This window comes from Nelumbo nucifera, chromosome 5 (assembly GCF_055504915.1).
Source record: "Nelumbo nucifera cultivar China Antique chromosome 5, China Antique-T2T, whole genome shotgun sequence".
Classification (NCBI taxonomy): Eukaryota; Viridiplantae; Streptophyta; class Magnoliopsida; order Proteales; family Nelumbonaceae; genus Nelumbo; species Nelumbo nucifera.
In genome coordinates this window covers 84,148,033-84,168,903 of record NC_142653.1, presented here as the reverse complement: position 1 = coordinate 84,168,903, position 20,871 = coordinate 84,148,033, and the positions used below count along the sequence as shown (strand labels likewise).

General features: G+C 36.8%; 1 protein-coding gene across 1 annotated transcript; it reads left to right on the top strand.

The window, feature by feature from the left end:
• The first annotated feature begins 559 nt into the window (after window positions 1-559).
• On the top strand, window positions 560-20,688 carry LOC104612967 (heat-inducible transcription repressor). Its single transcript, XM_010280639.3, has 6 exons — window positions 560-1,005; window positions 7,277-7,453; window positions 9,328-9,453; window positions 17,659-17,838; window positions 18,705-18,869; window positions 20,074-20,688. Exons 1-6 carry the CDS (start codon window positions 790-792, stop codon window positions 20,491-20,493), a joined length of 1,284 nt encoding a protein of 427 aa, XP_010278941.1. The 5' UTR covers window positions 560-789; the 3' UTR covers window positions 20,494-20,688.
• The last annotated feature ends 183 nt before the right edge of the window (window positions 20,689-20,871 follow it).

The window sequence follows — 20,871 nt, the reverse complement described above, 5'->3', positions numbered from 1 at the left end:
TGGACCCTATAGGATCTAACCCAATACTAACCAGACCGTAACATTTCAATTGCATGTTTTAAATACATATTGAATACATAAAGTCCACTAATTTAAGTTAGGAAATTGTTTTATAGATTTTAAGGTGTCACTCTTTTCATTTAAAAAAAGAAGAAAATCAAAATTAATATGTAAATAAATCTTAAACTTTAAGGCTAGAAAGTTAGGAATTAAAAAATTAAAAAAAATACTTTATATATATGCAAGATATCATGACCCCTCAGGACTGGTCAGTCAAAATCTGAACCCGATTCAGGTTGAATAATCAAAACCCTAACCCAACCCTAAACCAAATAATCAGGTCAAGCCGGGTTTACCATTTAACTCTATCCTTGACATCCCCAAGGGCAAAACTGTTCAGAAGAATCAATAATAGTAAAAAACTAAAATTAAAAGGGTAAAATTGCCCCTTGAACAAAATTATAATTTTTTAGTTATTTTTCATTATTCACATAAGGTAATTAGAAGGTTAGAAATGCACATGTTCATTTGGAGCGGCATGGAGAAGTGCTTCTGAGAGAAAATAATTTTACAAAGAAAGAAAAAGAAAAAAAAAGCGAGAGCCGAATTACGAAAAGTACCAAATATAGCGGGATAGGGAAATTTGGTTTTGGAATTTAGGGCCACTTCGAGCCTTCGAGGTGTATTGCATATAAATAAAGAGGAGAGTTGGTTCGTTAACGGAATTGGATTTGCAGGTTAGCCTCGCTCGCTCCCTCGCTTAAAGATCTTCTGTGTTCGTTGCGTTACATGGCATATCGAAGAAAACAAGGGCTTTCAAAGGCATCGACCTTCAAAGAAGAAATTCGACACTCACCGGATAGCCCTTCTTCGTCTCTTGCCGCTCAAGCGATCCGAGCCTCATCTGCTCATCTTGAATCGTCTCTATCATTTGCTTATGGAGAATCTGCTCTTGCCTCCGCTCGCCGAGAATCAAACCGCCACCGATCTTCTCCGTCCAGACAGGTTGGTTTTGTTCTCAATCCTGTCTTTCGTTTTTTTGGAATTTTATATGTTAATGACCAAATGGATCTTCATACACGTTTTGAAATTTTAGGGTTTTCTTGTAGGTCAATGTTTTATTTGGAAAATTTTCTGGGTTTTCTTTCCGGAATATTCTGTATCATTGATTGAACGACGAATCTTGGATATATATTTTTATGTTTCGGCGAAAATTAACCTTTGGCCCCTTGGATGAAGGGTTATCAAAGTATCACATATTTGGATTTTTTTTATTAGGATTCTCCTTGTATTGGGTTGGTTACATTCATGGGTTTCTTTCCTTTTTTTTTTTTTATTTTCTATCTCGGCGATGAGATTGTAGGTAACCTCTGTAATGCAGTAATTGAGCTTATGAGTAGCCGAGTACAAGTATTATGATTATTTCCAGATTTCAGCATCTTAAATGTGTTATGGAGAGGGTTGAGATCTGATGGCAAACCGTGACCATTGTGCATCTTGTTTTTATTAAAGGTTTTGATCACGTAGGTTTTATTTCGAATTAGAGAGCTTACAAATTGGAACCTACCTGCCCTGCATCCATTACCGAATTCCATCCTGGCTATCCAGGGTTTTGGGAGGGATGGACTGGATACTGGCCTGACCTCCATGCATTTCTTTTGGCACAAAGTAGCATCTCTCAGTGGAAACGACTTACATCAGGTAGCTCAACCCCTTAGGCGGCGTTTTTGTGGTGAGCATGCTAAAGAAGGGCCAATACCCAATGTTGGTCCTGTCCGTATGGGGTCTTGGGAGGGGTGGACTGGATGCAGACCTAACCTTTAGTGTTTTCTTGCATGATATGCCTGCTCTTAGATTCAAAGCTGCGTTCTCACACTTATCACTTGAGATTTTTACCATTGCACCAAACTGTGGCCCTTTATGAGAATATGAGGTTATGCTACATGTATAAAAAGTGTCATGTTGTTTGTTATTCCATTAGTTAAACTTAAATCTATGATTAAATGGTTCACATAGAAACCTAACCAGATGTAGTGAAAGTCCTTATATTGTGCTATCATTACACGGTTAATAGAGAATTAATTACTTTGCAAAAGCCAAAAGTTGTGATCTTAGTATGGCCTTATCAGATTGATTTTTTGATTTCAAAATTTCACCGGGGGGGGGGGGGGGGATAACATACAGTATCAGCCAATACATATGGAATTTTGAACCTTGCTTGGAACTGGTTGCAGTTATTCCAACGTTTGTCCTACTGATGTTACCCCCAACCCTAACCTGCTCCATGCCATCCCTGTTTGGGGAATGCAAATAATTTATGATTTTACACCTTTACTTTTTTTTATAACATTTCCAAGGATTTATGCTGTCTTTCTACTTAAATGCAATTTAGTTTCCCTTTTCATTATTTTTTGGGGATGGGGGTGGGGTGGGTGCTATTTTGAGCTGCAATCATCCTTGTTATTCTCTGTGTTTCCCATTCCACACTCCTCCAGTCTATGTCATGGACATTTTTGAGGCATTGTTGTCAGACTTGGACTGGACATAAAACTGTTTTGGTGACTGAGTCACAGGTAGAACAGTTCAACCATCCAACTGATCTTTTTGACTTGCTCAAATAAAAAATAAACAAAAAGAAGAGAAAATTTATAAAATAGCAAATAATTTCACATTTGGTTTGGTCCAAGTCTGAACACACTATTTTGAGACAAAGGTGAGACTTAAGAATTTCAGGCACAAGGTATGGACAAACAATGGCATTCTTTGCCATCATTTCTTTTATCACTGGGAAATCAAGAGGATGAAGGTTAGGGGCAAGACGAAGAAGAATTGAATATGGAGTTCTGGATACAAAAGAAAAGAAACCCTCAAACAAGAAAATTGAAAAGCAAAAGGAAAAGAAACCCTCACATATGAAATGCTGATAAAAAAACTTCACATATGCAACATCCATTAGGGGCAGTGTTTTAAAAGTGCAAGGCGCAAAAAAGGCATAGGGGTCAATTTGCGCCTGAGGCACAAGGTGAGGTGCGTGCCTTTTTGAAGCAAGATGCAAAAATACAAAAAAAAAAACTAAAAAGTTAAACATATAAAACAAAATATAAACTAATATGTAAAGCATAATATAAATTAAGAAAATGCCAAAAAATTCAAAAAATAAAAAATATTAAACATAATATTAATAAAAAATATAAACTTAAAAATTAAAATAAATGTTTTAAAAAACCTATTATCTAAAATTAAAATACATAAACATAAGATGTAAAGCATATCAAATGAGAATTTAAAAATAAAATCAAACATATAAAACATTTTCAAGCATGTAAAACCTCTAATCTCTTTTTTCACTCAATTGCATTACTTCAAGTAGCTAATGTATTGTAAAACATATTACGTTCCTGATCATACGAGCCGCCTTTGTGCCACGCCCTTCGAGGCAAGCCCAAACAAGTCCATGGTAGGTCTTAAATTCTTAGTTTTTACACAAAAAGTAATGATTTTATAGTTTTAATTACTTTTTAAGAGGACATTTTATTAGGATGAATGAATGAACAACATTACCATGTTGGGGGTTCTCAGAGCTTCTCTTCACCTATTGAATCTGAATCTCTACTCCGTGAGCTAACCATTTGAACTCCTTTTCATTAGCAAATTTCCATATTCTGTTATTTTCCTTTTGCAACCATTCTATAACCACCATAGAGTATCCTTCAACAATAACTTGTTGTAGATGCAATTCCTTAGCTTTCTTTAGCCCAATGATTTAAAAGGTGCGCCTAGGCGCATAGGCGAGGTGCATTTTAGGGTATGCACCTCGCCCAGGTCCTAGGTGCACACCTAATGCCCCCGGACCCGCCTATGCCCCTTGAGGCTAGCTCGAACAAGTTTATGTTAGGGTTTTAAATTCTTATTTCCCACATAAATAATGATTTTATTACTTTAATTGCCTTTTAAGAAGATATTTTATTGGAATGAATGAATGAACAACATTAGCAAATAGGGGGTTCTTGGAGCAAGAATGCAATATGTTTATGTACCTTGAGGGGTGTGGTACAAAGGCAACTCATAGAATCAAGAATGCAATATGCTTTACATCACATTAGCTACTTGAAGTAATGCAATTGAGGAAAAAAAGAGATTGTGGGTTTTACATGCTTGAAAATGCTTTATATATATTCTCATAAAAAAATGCTTTATATATTTTCATTTATTTTTAAATTTTCATTTGAATACACTTTACATATATGTTTATGTATTTTAATTTTAGATAATAGGTTTTTTAAAACATTTATTTTAAAATTTAAGTTTATATTTATTATTAACATTATGTTTAATATTTTTGATTTTTTTGCATTTTCTGACATTTTTTTATTTTTAGCATTTTTTGTAATTTTGCACCTTGCTTGAAAAAGGCGTGCGCCTCACCTTGGCCTTGCGCTTTTTTTGCACCTTGTGCTTTTAAAACACTTCTTTAGCCCTTCCAATACTGCCATGGTTTCAGCTCTAAGAGAACTTCCCGCCCCCAATAAGTCTGGAGTACATTGCAATAACTTTCCCTTCCTCATCCCTGAAGGTTCCTCCAATACCTGAAGGTCCTTGGTTACCTTCACTGCTCCCATCAAAGTTTAATTTGATAAATCCAGGGGCTGGTTTTCATTTGGGCTGGAGCTTAATTAACCACCTGCTTCTAGTTTCTAATCATTACCTCCGTAGATATATCTTTAAACAACTCTAATGATTTTACCCACTGCACCACTCTGATAGTCTTTCTTGCTTAATTCGTCAATCTTCCAAGATGGTAGTATTGCCCCTATTGTTGCTAGGGAACACCAACATTCTCCAAACACCTACAAGGATCTTATAGTCCTGCCAAGAATTTTTTGTTGGTTCGTCACTTTGTCTCAGACTCAACACTCAAGTCCTGCATTTTTCATACTTTTTGATACAAGATTTTACCATCATACGGGGGTATGGCCTTTAACAAAAGGAAGAAAGGGAAAGGGTGGAAAAGCTGTCTTGAACGAAGGCAAAAGATTAAGACAGTTTGCGGTTGCCTTTTCCCCTTCAATGCTTCTTTAACTCTCATCATCATCCAAGTCTCATCCGAACTTATGGGGTAGGTTGGATGAATCCTGTTTCATCATCCATTCTTTTTAATGTCATATCCATTGTTAAATTATTTATGCTTAATCATTTCTTTTTACTTCTACCTACCCATGTCCTTTCTGATCTACCCATAGCCTTTCTTGCCCCTTCAACTTGCAACAAATCATGTCTTTTTACTGGTTCTGTTGATGGTCTTGTATACATGTGACCAAACCATCTTAGTCTATTTTTTCATACTTTATCACCTATTCATATGAATGACTATTTCTTATCCATTATTTTCTAGTTTTCCGCTGATCCATCTCAGCATATGCATTTTTGTTATGCTCATTTGTTGGACATGTTTCTTGACTGCCCAACACTTCACACTCTATACAGTATAACTGGCCTTACAACTATTTTATAGAATCTTCCTTTTAATCTAAGTGGTATTCTCCTATCACATAAAACTCTGGATGCGTCCCTCTATTTTGCCTATCTTGCTCATATTCTATGGGCAACATCCTCTTCAATCTTTCTCTCGTTATGAATTATCAAACCAAGGTAATAAAAAAGGTCACATTGAGTTATCTCTTGGTCTCCAATTCTCAGTGTACCCTGATTTTCAGTTATTATTATTAGTTTTAATCCTACTTCTTCTTCTTCTTCTTCTTATTATTATTATTATTGTTGTTGTTGTTGTTGTTGTTGTTGTTGTTGTTGTTGTTATTCAAAGGCATTTGTCCATAAGATAATTTTTGTATTTAATCTTTCATTAGTTTCATTAGATAAGTAGAACTGTTGTGCTACAAAAATATTATCATTCATCAAAAAAAAAATAATAGTTATGTGCTCAGAGACAAAAGGAAAGGGGAAGATGTGATTGCAGAGAAGTGGAGTATTTTGTTGCCTTTGTTTGAAACTTTGAATTGTTTTAGAGACTGATATGGTGATTTGGTAGCTGTATAAACTATGCTAATATGTATGCTTCTAGGACGCCCTTTGAAGGTTCCCCTTATCCACCCCAAGATGTACCAGCCATGCATTGACATTCTCATTTGAGGGGGATGTCTAGCAAATTTTTTATCTAATGTCTTTTATTGAGAACTATTGCCAACCTCCTAAGGCAATGCATCGAGCTCTGAGAATAGAAAGGATTATAAGAGGTCTCAGGTTTAAGTGGTTGATGGATTTTTTTTTTTTTTTTTGGTATTCGATGCTATGCACCATACTTCCCCCTGACCCCTTTTTCTCCAAAGTGCTGGTTGCGGGATTTGATTCCGCGTCGACGCTGGAACAAATCAACTAACACACCAACGAGCCAGCCCTCATTGATAGTGGTTGATGGATTTGGGATAAGGTTTATCATTCTTAAGAGCATATCTTTACATTTCACGTGTTCTATTAACTGCTTGTTATCTCAACTCAACCATAACCCCAACTAGTGGGGCTTGGCTTATGTGAATACTCTTCTGCCATTTTGCTATGCCAAGACCCATGCTTCTAACAAATTTAAGTCAATCATTTCTTTTGATTTCAGGCCAATGTTTTCTGTGCTCTCCTTTCTCTTTTAGATCCTTCTATTTGCGCTTAATACTTTTTCTCACTACTGCAGTCACTAATTGTCTATGCACACAACCAAACCATCTCAGTTGACTTCATCTTATCTTCCACTAATTGGGGGCCACTCCTAAATCCTTTCCAAACCATTCCCGTTCTCTCCTTTCTCATCTATTTAGCATCTTCATCTTAGCTATACTTTTTTTTTTTTAAATATGTTAGGTGGGGCATAAATGCAAAGACTATAGGTTGACCTTGTGAAATCTTGTTTTCAGAGGTTAGTGACTATATGATTATATATATTTAAGATGGGTAGTTGGTTATGCAACATAATTTGATGTATCAAATCATTTAGCAGTTAGGAGTTGGCAATTGCTCCCTGTGTTGATGCATGTTCAGCAGGGATGGGGATGTATTTGATTATGGAAGAGGTTCTTATCACTATACTTGTCAAATTTGTGAGAATGCTTTCTGCAAGATCTAGAAGCCAAATATTGTTTTCTGATTCAAGTGGAAGTATCTGTATCCTTGCGAACTATCTCTTGCTAGTTTCTGTAGTTAAAATGAAGAATTCTTTTTCCTTTTTTCTTCTAGACTAGATACTAATGGCTTGGCATGCTTGTCTCTGTAGGATTCACCATCCTATGAATATACGTCCATGAAAAGTCCAAATGAATCAAAATTTGGATTTTGGGGTGTCCTAGCCAGAAAAGCTAAATCGATTCTTGAAGATGATAACATGACTAACCAACTTGAAACTCCTGGTAAAACAAGGCCACAAATGCATGATATATCAACAGGTGGACAGGTATTCTAGAGATAGCATCTGAGAGTTTATGGAACTTGATATTTGTTTTTTGTTTTATTATCAATTGCTCAAGTTAAATTGTTAATGCCTTTGGTGTTGATTAATGGTTGAAATATGAAGGCCATGCTAAACCTCCATCTATTCATCATCATCATCAGATGTTGAAAAATGCTATACTAAACTTCCATCGATTCAGATGTTGAAAAATGTTCTGGATTTTTTTTTTTGTTGTTTTGATCAGTAAAAAATGTTCTGCAATTTTATTCAGGCCTATAGAATTGTACAAGTTCTAAGTCATGAAAACATCATGGAAACAATGGAAATCATTCATTGGTATTCCCTCTTGGAATTTCTCATATACATAGAAATGATGTACGTATCTTGTTTTATCAGCAGACAACATGCATTGCTAATAGGCAGAAAAGATGTTATATGGTGTTGTCAAAATGAAAATGTTCAACAATGAGATTAGCTTAACAAGATCATGGATATAGTTTAATAGCGTGAGACTGGATAATGAGCATGGTCTCCCCAAGTTTTGAAACCAGACTTGCATAAACTTTGTGCGTATGTGTGTGTGTGTATTAATGAATCCTGGTTCTACTCCTGAGTTCAATGACATTACTTCCACTGTTCTGGACACATTTTCAGTACTGATATAGAAAACTACAAAGATCCAAGAGAATGGTTCTGGTTCGGTCCTTTTATGTCATTTTCTTAAAAGGCAATGAAAATAACTCCATAAAGACTTAAAATTACCATTAACATGCATATTGTGGCATATCAGGACAAAATTCTGTAATTATGCTTTTCTTTTCCCCTTTTTTAATGGATATTCAAACACTTCATGTCACAAAGAGAAAATTAAACAAAAAGTGTATGGCCCAAAAAGGGCCAGAGTCGCCAGATCATCTTTACATAAGAGTTTTCAGAGGAAAAAAGTATCACTTACATAAAACATCATCCACTGAAAAATGAATATATTCCTCATTTGGAACTTGGAAGGATCTAATATGCCACCTATAAATGGATAAGCTCATGAATGTTTCCGGCTAGTTTGCTTTTCTTGAAAAATGCTGGCATTACTCTATTTCCTAAGGGACCAAGAAGCTAGTAGACCTCCATATTGTCTTCCCTCTTTTGGTTGGAGAAGAGAATGATGTAATAGAGAAAGTCAAACATCGGCTGGTACCTACTTGATGCTATTGAAAACCAAAAAGATAAGTATTCAAATTACATTCCTGTATTAATTTTATTGATGAAAAAAGGGAAGAAATACAAACCTTCTGCTCTACAAGGGATGGGGAAAAGCAACTTGTCTTGCAATATAAGGACTAGAAAATGACAATAGGGAAAAAATGCAAAAAATCAGCACACAAGATTTCTGTTCCCCAAAATAGATACCAACTATGTTAAGCCCATTACCCATAGATTTGGCAGATCATAGTATACATCTGAATGAGATGAAGAGATATATAGCCTTTCTCTTCATGCGTACAAGGCTCTCAGTTTCCAGAGACTACCTTGAATATCATTCATCCTCCTAATAATGTTATGTGATCTCCCTTTATAGTATTGGCCTCCAACTCACCTTTAGAAACACCAAGTACGTTTTATAGTTCCTGATTTCAGTTAACTTGGTCCATGAGCTGAAACAGTGTAAATGGATACCAACAAAAAATCAGAGTTTATAACATGACTTTTCTTCCCTTTAATTTTAAATGCTTTCATAAGGAATGCTGACAAACATTTTTTATGTCTTTAAAATAGTTTTCAATATTCCAAATCAAGCAGTTTCTTTGTTGTCAATTGCTTTTTATTTATCACCTATTTTTATGACCTTAGTTTCTTATTCTTTTATCTTCTAATTGCAGCTTCATCAGTCACACCAATCACCAAAGGGCTCTCGGAAAATAGAGAGTCCCAGATTTCAGAAGGGTTTAGATGCAATTACTTCTTCTCTTAATTACATTGGTGATACGATAGGAAATGCTTTTGAAGTAAGCTTCTTTTCAGAATTTCTTTCATGATGGTTTAAAAGTTTTGGGGATTTAATTATTATGTTTGCCTTTATGTTTATGTCTAAATCCCTCAATTCATCAGTTCAACTCTTCATGTTCTTCTGTTTTTCACTTATATTTTTCTTGATGAGGTAGTTTGTTTTTGTCAGAATTCCATCATCTTTTAATCCTTGTCCCAAGTCCCAACTATATGGGGTCAATACATGAATCCTGTTTCACAATTCTCTTCTGTCCAGTGCCACTGTTCTTATAATTCTGATGTAATTTGACCCTTTTATGATCAGCTAATACAATTTTACCTTACCTTCTCTCAAAAAAAAAAAGTTCAGAATAGTGGCATTATGTCTTGGTGCCGACACTTTAATTTTTGGTAACTATGTCTATTTAATTAAGCCTTGTTCCAATTATATGGGGTTAGCTGCATGAATCCTGTTCTTCCATTTTGCACTGTTTAATGTCCATTGTTAAATTATTAGCACTTAAATCATTTCTAACTACTTCAACCCATGTTCTGCCCTTGGCTCTTCAGACCCTTTTTTTGTTGATAAATGAGAGTAATTTTATTGAAAGAGTATCAGAAATACATGCAGCCTAGGAAGAGGCACGAGATGTTACCTCCCCCAAGGACTGAATCATAAGCACTAAAACATGCCCAAACCTGAGAATCAAATTACAAATTAGCCCAAAACAGATCACCCCTTGACACCCCTTGCTTGGCCAGAGAATAAGCCATTACATTTGCTGATCTGCTAACCCACTGGAACCTAACAGTCACATTTCTTGTCATCCATTTAACTTTCTTTACCAGATCCCTGTAGCCCCAACAAACTGTGTCTGGGCTATTCAGCCAGCCCAATACTACCTTAGAGTCCCCTTCTACTAACAAATTGCTCACTCCTGATTGACTAGCCATCTGTACTCCTTGTACCACTGCTAGTAGCTCTGCCCTTACAGAATCACCTTCACCCACTGGTTCTGAGAAAAGAGACAACATATTGCCGTCTTTGTCTCTCAAAATCCCTCCAATTCCAGATGGCCCTGGGTTGCCTTGGCAGCTACCATCAAAGTTCAATTTTACCACTCCATTCGGTGGGGGTTTCCATTCAACTTGTAATTTGTTCTTGGTGGAGCCTGTAGAAGCCACTGCTTCCCAATTTCTCCTTAAGTCACTTGGCTCTTCAGACCCTTGTGACAGATTACTTCTCACTAATGCTGTAAATGATCTTTTCTGGACATGACTAAGCCATTTTAGTCTACTTTCTGTCATTTTATCACTTATTGGAGTTACTCCTAGGTTCCTTCCAACAAGTTCATTTCTGATCCCACCATTTCTAATTTTCCCACTCATTCATCTCAACATTGTATTTAAGCCACACTCATTTTTTGGACATGCTATTTCTTTCCCTTCTTTGATCATCAAGGATATGCTATTTCTTGACTTCTGAATAATCAGCTCTAAATAACATAACTGACCTTATAACTTTTTTTTTAAATAAAATTTTCATTTTAGCCCAAGTGGTATTCTACTATCAGTAGGACTCTGGATGGACCCTTCCATTACATCTAAAGATCTATAAGTTTCAAATATCAATAGTAGTGTAGTATAACTAATGTAATCAATTTTTATCATCACCCTGAACAAAACAATTAACATTAAGTGAAAAGTGAAACAACAGGCAAAGGAAGTGGGAACTACCTTTTGATGGATTCAATGATCTGCTAATAGTTTAGCTGACAAAGGGATCAATGGGGAACATTGTTTCTGGGCTCAGTTGTAAGATCAGAAACAAAATGTGTTCTTCGGATCACTGGTGTTGTTTACAGGGGGGTAACCAAGGATATCCTTGTTGTACATGACTACCTGTTCACTTATCAATTAATTAATAAATTTTCTGTTACTGATAAAAAAAGTTTAGCTGACAAAGTAACTAAACAGGGATGAATAGGGATCACCTGTTTTTTAACTGTCAAATTTAATTAACAAGGAATCAGCTGTTCTGAACGGTTAACTTGTAGTGGTTGCTGAAAAATGAGAAAAAAGGGGTTTAGGTGTCATGTGCCTTTACCTAATTGGTTCTAGGCCTGTAATTGGATTGAACTCGGATCAGATGTACATTAATCCTACTTCAATTCAGCAATGAAATTCTCTCATCCAAATTTGACCTGAAATCCGATAAGATGCATTGGGGGTAAATTCGAATTCGAGGTCGATTGAATGCATTGGATTTTGGATATCATCCAAGTTTGATAGAACGGAACAAAAGAGAAATTAAGGGTCTAGGGGATGGGAAGAAAAAAAAAACCTAGCATAAGAACCAAAAGTAAACCCTTGAATACCAAGTTGAAAATAAAACCCCAGCAGATAGAAAACAAAGAAAATATCTCTAACCTGTTCATCATTTTGAGGTGCCATTGGTGGGTCCCAAAACAAGCTTGTGCATCATTTTTAGAGGTCATCCACCTATTCCCACTTTCTACTCCGGTTGCTGCAACTTTTCCTCGCTTTAGACATCATATGAGTTATGAGATAGGGAGAGAAAAATCCACCATGAAATCGAAAAATAGGTGGAGACAATTATCATTTTTTAAGGTCATTTATTTGTTCTCATTTTTTGCTTTGACATCTGCAACTTTTCCTGGTTTCTATTCTAAGACACCATGAAATAGAACCAAAACACTATTAACAGCGGCAAGGGTTAGGAGAGAAGAAATGCCATTTCACATCTCAAGCAACGGCTATTAAACAATGCACACTAAAAGTTTCACGGCTGATGGTAGGTGAAGAGAAGATTGAAGTGGTTTTCATCAGTGGAAGGGGTTGGGAGGGAAATGAAATGAATAGGATTTAGGTTTCTCTTTTTGAATGCTGATGGGAAAAGGAAATCAGGGAAATTAGGCATTAAGATTTGAGGAAATGGATTTCCTCTTTTACCCTTAGATTTTATTATATATTACAATACTCCAAAGAGTTGATTTGAAAATTGTGTTGGGTGGTTTAGATTTTTAGTATTATATATTTAATAAATTAATAAATAAGCATAGTAATTGGAGTCAGATTTTTATCATATCAGATGGGGATGGGGGTTACATCCAAATTTAATCCGATAGTTATAGAGCACATCCCATTCTAAGATAATTGAATCAGATGTTGGATCGGGCCATAAATTTTTAGGTATTATTGATAGGCCTAAGTGGTTTAACTTAGACATAAAAATTAGACTTCATTAGATAAAAAAATAGAGAGAGAGAAAGGAGAGAAAGGAGAGAAAGCCACATAACCAAGAGGAGAGAGTAGGAAGAGGGGGGGAGAAGAGAGAAAGAGAGAAACATAGAACAAAGTAGGGAAAGGGAAGAGAGTGAACAAGAGAAATGGAGGAGATAGAAAAGTGGGAATGAGGGAGAGAAGAGGAGATATAAGAGATGAGAGTGAAGAGAGAGGAGAGAGTAGGAGAGGAGATTACAGAGAAAAGAGAGAAGAGAGAGAGAATAGGAAGGAGAGAGAGGAAAGGGTAGAGAAAGTTGAGGAAGAGTGAGAGTAGAGAGTTCTGGTGTAAATCCATCCCCCCTAAAATAAGAGCTTTTTGTTGGGAAGTAGTTCACGGGAAGATTAGTACTTTGGATATGCTACAAAAGAGAAGATCCTATTCATGTCTCTCTCCAAACTGGTTTGTCTTGTGTAGATCTAATAATGAGAGTTGCTTGCACTTACTGATCACTTGTTCTTTTGTTGCAGATATTGGGAATTGGTTTTTTTTTCCTTGTTTGGGTGCAGGTGGATTCTTTTTTTGATCAATAACTGAAAACTTTTATTAAAGATGTGAAATTTTAAATACAAGAAAGGGGGAGATAAAATGTCTTAACTCCCCACCATTAGAAAACAAGAAAAGACTTAGAAATTAGCCCAAAATAAAGAATCCCTATTCACCCCTTGTTTGGCTAGTCCATCGGCAAGTAGGTTGGCATTTCTTTTCACCCAACTGTACTTCACCACAATACCCCTTGTAAGCCATTTGAATTTCTTCCTTTCATTGCTAAACCTCCACATGCTATTGTTATCTTCCTTTAGCCATCTAATTACTACCTCTGAATCACCTTCAAGGACCAAAGTTTTGATGTTCAGCTCCCTAGCCTTTTGGATTCCTTCCAGAGCCGCAAAGATCTCAGCCCTGAGCGAGTCTCCTTCTCCAATAGGGCGTGAAAACAAAGCTAAAATAAACCTCTCATTCCTGAACACACCCCCAATTCCAGAAGGACCTGGATTCCCCACACCACAACCATCAAAATTCAGTTTTATAAATCCAAAAGGTGGGAAAGTCCAAGAGGGGCTAGAAATCCTCTTAAATTGGACAATGTTAGCTATCTCTTTCCAGTTTCTAATCAAGTCAACCAATGAAAAATCTGTGAATAGGTCCACAAATTTCATCCAATGGACCACCCTTATTAGAATCAGTTATATTAAGCTCTCAAAGGTTCTTTCCTTGTCTGAAAAAAATATGTAAGTTCCTTTCTTCCCACAGTGACCAACAAACTGCTGCCTTGATGCATCTCCACATAATTCTCCCCCTTTTCTTAGGCCAACTAAAGAAGGAGAAAACAAGGTTTGCACATCCACAGGGGGAACCCAATTATGCCTAAAAAGGGAAAAACCCCACTCCCAAATAGTCATAGCAAAAAGGCAAGTAACCAAAAGGTGGTAGCCCGTTACCTTATTAACTTTGCAAAGGGAACACCTATTAGGGGATAAACAAAGATTCAACCTCTTTCTTTGAAGCAAGTCATTTGTGTTGATTCTTTCTAGGAAAGTTTCCCAACAAAACTACCAACCCGAGGAGGAATGAGCTTGCTCCATATCTCGATAACAAGGAAGGGCAGCCCAAGAGGAGCATGAGGCTGAGGTAAGGTATCAAAGAACAAGGCACAGGAGAAGGTGTTTGAGGGAGAGGGGCCCCAAAATCTAATGTCTTCCTTAGAGGAGTTAAAAAAAAAACATTTTCAAGGATATTTAACAAGGTCACCAAAGATCCCAAATCTGTATCCTCGATGGCCCTTCTCAAACCTTTGTTCCACCCGAACCCAGAAGAAGAGTCTGATGGAACAGGAAAAGAAGAGATAGCTTCATTTTTGAGGTCTAACAGAGCATACAAAGAGGGAAACTGTTCCATCAGAGGGGAATCCCCAACTGAAGTTTGTTCCCAAAACTTTATTAGGTTACTTGAGTTCAAGCCATACTTGATACAAGGGGGGAAAGCTGGAAGGATGTCATGGATGGCTGTTCAAGGAGATGCACGTATAGTCCTTGTCGGAATTCTAGGATCCCAACCATTGTCTTTGAGCCCATGAATTCTAGCCACAACCTTTGTCCATAATTTATCATTTTCCAAAGGAAACCTCCACAACCATTTCCCTAGCAAGGCCATATTTCTTTTCTATAACTACTTCCCAACCCACTCTATGGCCCCTTCTCTCGTCACCTGGCTTCCACAAGAAATCCCTCTCATCAACTTTTCCAACCTATTTGAGACCTTTATGGGGATCTTAAACACAAACATGAAGTAAATAGGTAAATTAGCTAGGGTATATCAGAGTTATCCCCCCCATTTCTCCTCCAAGAAGCAAGTCTCTTTTCAAATCTTTTCGCCATCGGGTTCCAAACACTTTCTTTCTTGGGATTATCTCCTAAAGGGAGGCCTAAATAATTCAAAGGCCAATATGAAACTTCACAACCTAGCACACCTGCACATTCTCTTAAATCCCTCTCATTCATGTTCACCCCCACGATACAACACTTATCAAAGTTCATCTGGAGATTAGACATTTGCCCGAAGAGTTGTATTGCCAATTTTAAACTCCTAATCCAATTTATGTCACTGCCTTCACAAAAAGGATAGTATCATCTGCAAATTGCAAGTGTGCGAGTGGAACTTCCTTCCTTCCTACTCTCTAGCCTCTCAGTAAATTCCTCAAATTAGCGCTTTGAATCAGTCTCCCAAGAACATCTACAACCAAGGTGAACAAAAAAGGGGAAAGTGGGTCACCTTGAAGAAATCAACCACAGTTCCATTAACCAAAATAGAATAATGCCAGCTCCTTCTTGGGTGCAGGTGGATTTTACTAGCAAAAGGTTAATATGCTATTTGATCCTTCTACGTTTACTTGGCCAAAAAAGAGGGGAAGAGTAATGTGGAAGTGTGTTAGAGTAGCCTTGGTTTGGACCATTTGGGAAGAGAGTAACACAAGAATATTCTCAGAAAAGGAAAGAAGCGAGGAAGAGATAAGGGATTGTGTGTTGGACATGGTGCTTCACTAGATCAAGACTTTGAAGCTGTTTTCTTAATTCTCCTCTAATGATATTTGGCGGAATTGGGAAGTAGTTGGTAGAAGATCTTCTAGAAGGGAAAGAGCAAGTATTGCTTGTCTACCTCCACTTAAAGGCTTTGTGAAGTCGAACTTTGATGGGAGTAGCAGGGGTAATCCAGGCCCTTCTTGTATAGGAGTGGTCTTGTGAAATTTAGAAGGTGAACTTATAGCTTTGTTTTTGGCCCTGTAGGGTTGGGGATTCTCTCAAGCCAGAACTACTTGAGGCATTACAAGGAGTACAGATTTCTAATGAATATAACTAATGTGGTGATTAAAGGGGACTCAAAATTGGTGGTGGGTTGGCTAAAGGATCCAGAGTTGTGTAATATGGGTGTTATAGGAGTGAGATGAAAAAAATTCAAATGGATATTACTAGGAGCATGAACTTGAGGATACAATTGGTAAGGAGATTGGCAAATGGCATGGCGGATGCTTTAGCCAAGCAAGGGTGAATAGGGCTCGTTTGTTTTGGGCTTATGTAATGTTTTTTTTTTTATTTAATATAGAGACACAGTATCTTGTGCCTCTCTAAGGGATGCTTGTAATGTTTATTACCTCAAGTCTTATTAAAATTTGAAGTCATTTATCAAAAAAAAAAGAGTGAAAGTGGAGAGGGAAACACAAGGTGAGGAGAGGGTGGCATCCTTCAGTGTTTTTATGTAATACTTGCACAAAAGAAAAAGAAAATTATCATGTACTACCAAAAGAATTCCTTTCATATAGCTGTGACCCAAATGGATATCTATATAACTCAACCAAACTCGATCCATATTTGCATGAACTAATGGCTGACTCAGGTGTACTGTGTCGTATTGTCAGGTACCTGATACACCAAATAAAGGGTTTGGGGGTTTAGCCCATTTTCTGGGGGTAGGCCTACCTAAGACCGACCCCCCCGACCAATTAAAAAAACTAAAACAAAAAAAAAAGTGGGTTCAAGCTTTGAGCCTTGGGCTGACTAAACCCATATTCAATCTAAATCTTAAATGGGTGGATTTGGGTGGGTTACCACTGGATGAGTTGGATGGGTCAAGTGGGTTGGGACAGAAAATGCCACTTGAGTTCACGGTTTGGTTTGGTTGCAGACTACCAATGAGGCAAAACTGACTTCAAATTTTTGTTTTGCTTGATGTTGGTTTAACCAAACAGAAATCCATGTTTGAAGTCCTGGATGAACAGCTAACATTTTCTCTAATTTATATACTTGTAGCTGTAAATTCCACATGCCTTTCCTTCTTAACCGAGTCTGTTGTCATCTTCATTTGCTGAATCAAATCTAGTGTAAAGAAATCTTTTTCTAGTTCTGTCAGCCAGCTGCCAACCACTTCTCTAGTTTCTTTCCTTCCTTGAACTACCACTTTTGTTAGTCATGTATCCATTTAAATCATCACCATCATACATGCCTTATCCCAACTATATGGGGTCGGCTACATGAATCCTGAGTTATTAAGTTTTATCATTTTTGAAACCGAAACCAACTGATTTTAGAAATGACCATCTTGGGTCATGTCAGTCCGGTTTGGTTGGTTTACAAGATCTTGTGAACAGATCTAATTGCCACCTCTATCGGTCAGTTACCAATAAATAAAATAAAAAAAAAATTACATCAAGTGAGTTATCAAATTTATTTGATATTTTGAGACCTATTTGCTATGTCTTAACTGTTTATTGTTTGATTTGTTTCATATTTCATTTTATCCTTTTTTGTCTACAAAATTGGGGATTAGGTTTATTTTCTCATCATCATTAGATAAGCATCCCATTAGCCTACTGCCTAATTTGTACTTGTCCTTTGTTTTTCACCAATTGTACTGTTCTCCTCTGCAGGAGGGTATTTCCATAGTAGAGAATAAGACTGCAGATATTATCCAAGAAACACGTAAAATAAATATGCGGAGAAAGGCAAGCGGCTCCTATGCACAGAGTCCAACTGCAAATGCGTCCTCTTCATTGCAGCAACCCCAGATGCAAACTGACCTTGAAATCCAACTGAAGGCATCCCGCGACGTAAGGTGGCAACTGTGTATCACTGGATCAATAGTGGAAAAATTTTGCATGCTTTGTTTGCTTTTCTTCCACTCAAATTAGTTATAAAATTGCCAGACAATCAAATTTATGAGCTCAGCAGTATGTTTGATTTGATTGATACTTGTGCATGCAACTTTACTAAATCTTGTGTGCCACTGGTTAAAACCTGTTCATGAACTACACCTGATGATAGTAGAGGTGCTTGGTTGTGGACCTTCACCATCAAAATGTCTCACAAGTTTATCCATGTCAATAGACTGACCGTTTTTGAGTTCTGCTCTTCTTTTCAGCTTTTGTTAGTGTGGTTTAGTCTCTGGTGTTTTTTTTGTCATTACCAATATCCTTTTTAAGGTTAAATGGATTTTTAAGGTATTTCTATTTTCTAAAATTTTGGCTAATCTTAAACTCTGCGCTGTAATTGCAGAGAACAGCTACATGGACACTCACCAAGTCTAGGCAATTGATCACTTAGGCTCAAAGATGCAATCAGCAGGCCATGTTATAAGTGATATTTGATAATGTGTAAAGAACACATTTAATGGCTTGCTTGCTTTTGTTATGATATTCTGAACTTACGAAAGCCCTAGATCTTTCCATGAAATGAATTGAGTGCCCAAGCATTAGGACTACTTTATTGCTTGTATATTCTCAAGTGTTTTGTTGATTTTGCTACACCTACAAAGTGCAAAGTCTTTATTATAGTTGTATTTTTTTCCTTTTTATGGAGTTTCACTTAAAACTTTACATGCTTCTGCTTATTTTCTTTGTTGCTATATGTTAATTTTTGTCTTTCAAATGCATCTCTCTGTTGAAATGCATGATTGGCCCTCTTTTTTGAGTTGCAGGTTGCAATGGCAATGGCTGCCAAAACTAAGCTTCTTTTACGTGAACTGAAAACTGTTAAAGCAGATCTTGCTTTTGAAAAGGCGCGATGTGCCCAGCTGGAGGAGGAGAACAGAATTCTTAGGCAGAGCCATGAAAAGGGAGACAACCCTGATGATGATGATCTGGTATGTTTTTTATGATCATAATTTTATCAGTAACTAAACAATTATCGAAAAAAAATCAGTAACTGAAACTTTGTTCTGATTTATGGCATTTCTTTATGAAGTTTGCTTTTTTCTATGCTTAGTAAAATGGTAAACATCAAGCTTGTACAGTAAGTTACCATTACATGGGACTTACAAAAGGTGTTGGACATATAAAACCAAGATATTATATATGATTCATACAAGGAATTAAAAGAAAAGTAAAAACAAGGTACTTTTCTGAAGTCCTTGTCCTAAGCACTATTTCAAGGGAAGAAGCTCAGATGTCCTAAGGGATTTTCTCCTCAGATTACATGCTATGTTATTAATATATCAAGGCCATGGTTGGACAATGTGTAGGTCCTGTAGGATATGGAACCTAACGTAAAAATATTTTAGCATCCGACAACAAATATTACCGTTGTACAGATCTCCAAGTATGGCTCACACAATGGCCAGTTGAAGTACAGTATTCGTAGCCTTGTTAGCTGTCTAGATTTTTGTAGTCACCCTTGCCACCATTTCATGCTAAAATCTTCTACAAATCTGTTAAGAGGATGGTGCTGAATATGCAGTATGTAAAGAATGTGTTAGATGCATTTTAAGAAAGTAGGGTACATACAAATACGCCCCTTCCCTCTCTTTTGGATGCATTATAATTACTAGCAAGTAACAAGTTCACTGGGACTTTTTTTTTGATAAATAACAGAGACGTAGTTCACTGGGACTTCTTTTTCTTATTCATTGGTGTAGGATGATTAATTGATTTATATAACTAACATGTTTGACTTCCTAGAGAAAGACCCAATGATTAATTCATAGGGAATTCCTAATATAATTAATTCATTAATATTTAGCTGCAGTTTACACATTTGGCTAATTTGATGTCATGTATGTTTATCACTAGTCAGCAATATTTGATTTATCATGAGTTAGGCTATATTTCAATATCACTTGGTTCATTTTGAATGTTTGGTTATTAATAAAAAATTATTACTTGCTTTATATACTTGCATAGTTGCATACATTATGAATGTTTGGCAAAATATGGGATTGAGAATCTGAAATTAGCAGGCTCTGCAACCATAATTGCTTTTTTATTTTTTCTCCAAGGATTTTGTGGCACTGCAAGCAACTATTATTGCATTGAACCTTGACATACTCTGATATTATGTTTGCATCCTAGATACGGCTCCAACTTGAAACACTTTTGGCTGAGAAGGCTCGTTTAGCGCATGACAACTCGATATATGCCCGTGAAAACCGCTTCCTAAGGGAAATTGTGGAATACCACCAGCTCACCATGCAAGATGTTGTCTACGTGGATGAAGGCATTGAAGAGGTCACAGAAGTTTGTCCCATCTCAATCCCCATGTCGTCATCCACAGAAGGACGTTCCATCCCCAAACCGCCTCCGCCTCCACCCCCTCCCCTACCCCATGAATTGCTTCCGAATGTAAGCCCCGTTTTGACCAAGGACATCTTCCCTGTGCCCCCAACGCCTGCAGTGGACACACAGGTTACCCGCGGTTTGGCCTCATCAAATTCCTTCCCACCTTTTCCTGTGGATGAACTGAAACGACAGTCCTCTGTTTCATCTGTCTGAACCAAAGTTGCCTTTTGTTTTCATCGGGGGTTGATCATTGGTGTATGTAACATTATTTTTAAATTATTTCATTTTTATTTCTGTGCTTTTTCTTATTGTATTTTATCATTCTTTTGGCATCTGGAACTGTGTATTAGAATTTTGGGTGCTTGTTTTACTGTAATAATATGATAATGATCTGGTTGAGTGGTTGTATCTCATGGCTTGATGTGGGCTTACCCGTGACTTAAACGCAGTATTCGTGATCCGTCCCGTCTAAGCTTGTGTTCTAAGACCCCACCCTTCGAAAATAAATTTTCTTTTTGGGTTGAATATGGATCTTCATTAACAAGAAGAAAAATGCCCACAATCCACTGTATTTTCATCCCTTGTTCCAAT

Coding starts and splice junctions, on each gene's coding strand:
- LOC104612967 (XM_010280639.3), top strand. CDS start 790: ATGGCATATCGAAGAAAACAAGGGCTTTCAAAGGCATCGACCTTCAAA. Junction 1,006..7,276: donor GATCTTCTCCGTCCAGACAG/GTTGGTTTTGTT, acceptor TTGTCTCTGTAG/GATTCACCATCCTATGAATA. Junction 9,454..17,658: donor CGATAGGAAATGCTTTTGAA/GTAAGCTTCTTT, acceptor TCTCCTCTGCAG/GAGGGTATTTCCATAGTAGA.